General features: G+C 38.8%; 1 protein-coding gene across 3 annotated transcripts in view; it reads right to left on the bottom strand.

Moving 5' to 3' along the window:
* Positions 1–679, bottom strand: part of NUP133 (nucleoporin 133) — a 32,772-nt gene extending 32,093 nt beyond the window's left edge. For 2 of the 3 annotated variants that reach the window (XR_009153184.1, XM_058166695.1), the window contains exon 1: positions 385–679. Coding sequence is in view for 1 of the 3 variants with exons in the window: in XM_058166695.1 (XP_058022678.1) it covers positions 385–557 (173 nt within the window). In the remaining 2 variants the exon portion in view is untranslated. The remainder of the gene's footprint in view (positions 1–384) is intronic. The other variant, XM_058166717.1, reaches the window with a different exon arrangement.
* Between the last annotated feature and the right edge of the window lie 4,380 nt (positions 680–5,059).

Consider the following 5,059-nt stretch of genomic DNA (forward strand, 5'->3'; position numbering starts at 1 on the left):
GTACACTGAGAGCATATGCACCAAGACAAATTCCTTGTGTGGCCAATAAAAAAATTCTATTCCATTCTAAAATCTTAAATCCTTCCTTTCCTCTGAAAGCAGCACCGCATTTGAAGGGACCACACATAATTTCCAGGGGAGTGAAGTTCCTTCAAAAACGCCTTCGGTGTTCCCGCCTCAAATGGGTCGACCCCAAGAGTTGTGACCCCCACCACACACACCCCGGAACACTTATTTGCTCTTTTGCTATTAAAATGACACTTGTCCCCTGAAAACAATTAACCCCCCATCTTCCTCCCCAGACGCTCCTTGCATTCGCACCAATCGCGTGGAAGGAGGGCCCGGTTAGGCTCCACCCTCCGATGGGCGGGGCAGAGTACTCACCGCGCAGAGAGGGACCCGAGGTGTCTCCTCGTTGCCGGCGAGAAGAAGGCCGGGGAAGAGACTGACGGTGTCACCAGCATTTGGCTCTTTTTACCTCCGGGGCGGAGATTTCTTCGGCCCGAGCCACCGCCGCCGCCTGGTGTGTGAGGCGAGGAGGGAGTGGAAAGAAACATTGCCGCCTCGGTGCGAAAAACCGAGGAGCCGTTATTTTTTTGAAAAAAAAAATATCCCAAGCTTTTCAAGACCCGTTGCTGTCTCTTTTCTCGTAAAGCAAAACCGGCGCATCTAAATGACGTCGTGTTTCCTCCGAGCGCGGGATTGGCTGAAGATTTCCCCGCCCCCTTGGCTTGGTCCAATCGAACCACAAAAGCGGGAAGTTCTTTTTGGGTGGGTGGGTGTTTGTTTGTTGTGGGCAGGACGGCAGTGTAATGAGCAGGGAAAGCTGGCTGGGGAATTCTGGGAGTTGAAGTCCGCCAGGCTTAAACTCGCCAAGGTTGGAGTCCCCTGTTTTACAGCATAAACTGGAGACTCTGGCAGCAGCTTTCCAGGTGCCGCGCTCTCCCTCGCCATGCACATGTTGTTTATATTTATTTATTTGTTGAGTACGTATTAGATAATATATATAAATATAAGCATGAATTGAATACATAAAATGAATACAATGAAAGGGAACATTAGGACAGGGACGGTAGGCACGCTGATGCTCTTATGCATGCCGAATTATGCACCCGAACTAACTATGTTGCTTCCCAGTGTCATATAATAGGGTATATCAGTGGTGGATTGCAAAAACTTTTACTACCAGTTCTATGGGCGTGGCTTGGTGGGCGTGGCAGGGGAAGGCTACTGCAAAATCCCCATTTCCTCCCAATCAGCTGGGATTTGGGAGGGAGAGAATAGATGGGGGCGGGGCCAGTCAAAATTTTTACTACTAGTTCTCCAAGCTACTCAAAATTTCCGCTACCAGTTCTCCAGAACTGGTCAGAACCTGTTGAAACTCACCTCTGGGGTATATGCATAATTTTGTATTTTGCCATGTTTATATAGCATATATTGGAGATGGTGACCCTTTGAGAGCTGTATGCAATGAAATTTCATTTTAATGTATGCATTAAAATGTATGATTAGTGTACATTCAAAGTGATGATAAAGTTATTCTAAGTCATTCTAAGGCTAAGTAAGTCCCTGACGTTATGATAATGTATCAATCGGTGTTTCGTCAGCTCTTGATTGGACCCACAGATGACCCTGAGAAGATGAACATGAACTATAAGGGGCGTGCATAAGAGCACAAAAGTGCCTACCGTTCCTGTCCTATTGTTCCCTTCATTATATCAAATTGATATAGTTGATGCATATTTTTTACATATATATTTTTATATTTTTTATATATATTTTCTTCAAAATATTTTGTTTTATCTATGACAATTTTGTTTGTGTATACTGTTGTGACAAAAAGAAATAAAAAAAACCTTCCCAATATATATTCTTTTATTTGATCCATTTCTACAATCAGACAGACAGTTGTCTCGGAAGGCCAGATGTGTTTTCCTGATGCTAGGATAATGGCATAAAGTCTTCTGTCCCCGTTGGATTATTATTGCTTCATTTCCCAGCCACTCCGACTTTTCTGATTGCCAGCTAAGGCAAAAGTTCAAAGAGACATTGGATATTTTAGCAGCAATCTGCAGGATCTTATGTCAAAATGATGAAAGGTGTCATGATATTCCTGATGTAAATGCCACCCCTTAAGTATCTGCAGGCAAGTATCATGGCATAAGTTTGAAAGGAGGTGAAGTTTGTGTGGTGAATATTTTGTCATTTGCCCTTCAGGTGCCCAAGACGTTGATTCCTGCTTTTAAATAAATAGCAATAGCAATAGCACTTAGGCTTATATACCACAGTGCTCTCTAAGTGATTTACAGAGTCAGCATATTGCCCCCAACCATCTGGGTCCTCATTTAACCAACCTCAGAAGATGGCTCAGTCAACCTTGAGCTGGTGAGACTCAAACTGCCAAATTGTTGGCAGCTGGCAGTCGGAAGTTGCCTGCAATACTGCATTCTGCGCCATCATGGCTCTATACGCTGGAATAAGTAAGCTACTTTAGTACAGGGAGTCCTTGGTTAACAATAGTAATAGGGACCAGAATTTTTGCTATTAAGCAGTGAGGTTGTAAAGCATGATGTCACGTGAACAATGGCAATTCCAGCAATCCCTGGTTAATAGACTTTGCATAATTGCAACTTCTGATTTCCTGACAGATTTCCCCATGGACTCTGCTTTTGGGAAATTGGCAGGGAGCGTTGTAAATAACAATTGTGTGCTTGTGGGATGCTGCTACAGTTGGAAATTTAGGCTGGTTGCCAAGTACCTGGATCACATTCACATGACACTGGGAATGCTATGCTGGTGAGAAGGACAACCAGTTGCAACTACTACTTATTCAATGCTGTCACAAGTTCAACAAGTGAACAAGCGGTAGTTAACAGAACAACTAAAATCTTGCCCATGACCTGGAAACAAGATGAAGGCAAAGTTATTGGGTTTGACTTGTATCCCACTGAGATTGACTCTTGGCAGCTAACAAAGAATACTACAATGAGAGTCAAACCATTCACATAAAACAACTATATAAGTGACAACAAAATTAAAAGAAAATTGCACTAACTTAAAATGTGCAATATATAAAATTAAGGAAACGTTGCCTGGAATAGTTAACTTTTCAGTCCTAAAGGACTTTGAGGAGGGGGTGAGTCTGAGCTCCAAAAAAGGCTATTCCAGAATAAAGTTATGGGAATATGATAGGAAAGGATGTTTCCACAATGTAAGAGGTGTCTGTGGAAATAAATGGCAAGAACTGCATCAATCTTTTCAATGTGTTGTGTGTCCACATATAAAGAGGGTAGAGCTTATGGTTTGATGCTTCTGATTCTGCAGATAGCATGTTTGTACTGTGTGTAGATGCACAGCAGAAAACTGATTTCTTAAACCAAAAATTATAGTTTTAAGATGTGTGGGTTGAGATTGTCAAACATTTTTAAAAAATTCTGGATATCTCTTTTCAACATTTCCAAAATTATGTTTTACCCTACAATGCGGGTTTTCAACCATGACACAAACTCCTAATGTAACGTTTAATTGAATGCTCTGAAACCTATTGACTGCCTTATTAATTTGGCTAGAAGATAACTGCTCTGTAAATTATTATTTTTTAATAGACCAAATAACCTCACTATATCAGAAATAAGCACTGTAATGCACACATAGGGTTTTTTTTGGCTATGTCCACATGTTCCACAGAACTGAGAAATGATAAACAGTAACACATTATAACCAAGTGTGTTGTACAAATCCAGCTGGTATGGCTAGTTTGGCTCAGGGTGGAATGTGAGTCTAATAAACTGGGTGAATACTTAATTAACAATTTGAATGTTTTGTATAAGTATTCTAAAACCTCAATTTTCTTGACCATCATTCAATAGTCTTTGGATGGAAAGGATTTAATTCCCAAATATTGGACAACCCCCATCATTACTGAAACACTGGATCATCAATATATTTCATATCATCTATCTCAATTTACGACATTTATATAATAACTTGATATAACTTGATGGGTAGCATGATAAAATGTCAATTACATCAATGGAAAATTTGTATTTAACAGACATCCTTTTATTCCAAATAATCTATTAAATCCAGTTTTATAATGTAGAATCTGAGTGACATGAAAAGAACACAGATAAACTCTGATCAGGCCAATTCCGAAAAATTCTTCATCAAGTTTAATGACAATTTTCTTTTCAAACTTCAGAAATTCTTCTTTAAATTTGTGATTTCACAATGATTTTCTTATTTTTGCACATCTTCATAAACCTCTGGTTGGGCTGTACTCCAATAGAAAGACAGGTTAGGGAAAATTTGAGGGGCAAAATTGATATTCTTAGGAAAATTGAGACCAGAGAATAGCTGCCAAGGGAACACTGTCTTTCTTAATGCTGAGCCTATGTATGCCACAGCATGCATATGTAATTGTGTTTACATGATGATATTGCATGTACTCCACTTTCCATAACAGTTTAATATTGTTACCACTGTATACTATCTCCTCATTTTAATAACAGAATACTTTCTAAGGTACTATTTAAGTCAGATAATTTATTGGGAATAATTAATCTCTTCCTCATATTGTAGACCCACCCAAATTACTTCATTTTTGTACCTATTTATTGAGAACGATCTCAGAATTCTTGCAGGCCATAAAGTTAGACAACAAAAGCAAATAATGCAAAATTATTTTCTATCTCACCAAATTTATTACTGTTGATCCAGTTAGGAAATGTTGCCATCATTATCTTTCTGTTCATAGAGCTTTGCTTTACCATATTAATTATATATAAGAGAATAACTGACATGTCCTTGGGAATTACTTTTACTTTTTAACAAAGACTATGGAAAAATATTGTACTTTCATCATTTACATTAGCAACTTTGCCACAACTGCCTACAATGAGGCAAATGGGATTAAATGAAAGAGAGCATTTTATACAAGAATGATGCTTTATTTATTCTTTGTTTAAAAAGGAAAAGGTATGTCTGATTATAGTTGAAAAAGTAAAAAGAATATCTAAAACTGAGAAAACCTAAGGATAAAAAGAATAATGGAAAAATG

This window comes from Ahaetulla prasina, chromosome 1 (assembly GCF_028640845.1).
Source record: "Ahaetulla prasina isolate Xishuangbanna chromosome 1, ASM2864084v1, whole genome shotgun sequence".
In the NCBI taxonomy this organism is placed as follows: domain Eukaryota; kingdom Metazoa; phylum Chordata; class Lepidosauria; order Squamata; family Colubridae; genus Ahaetulla; species Ahaetulla prasina.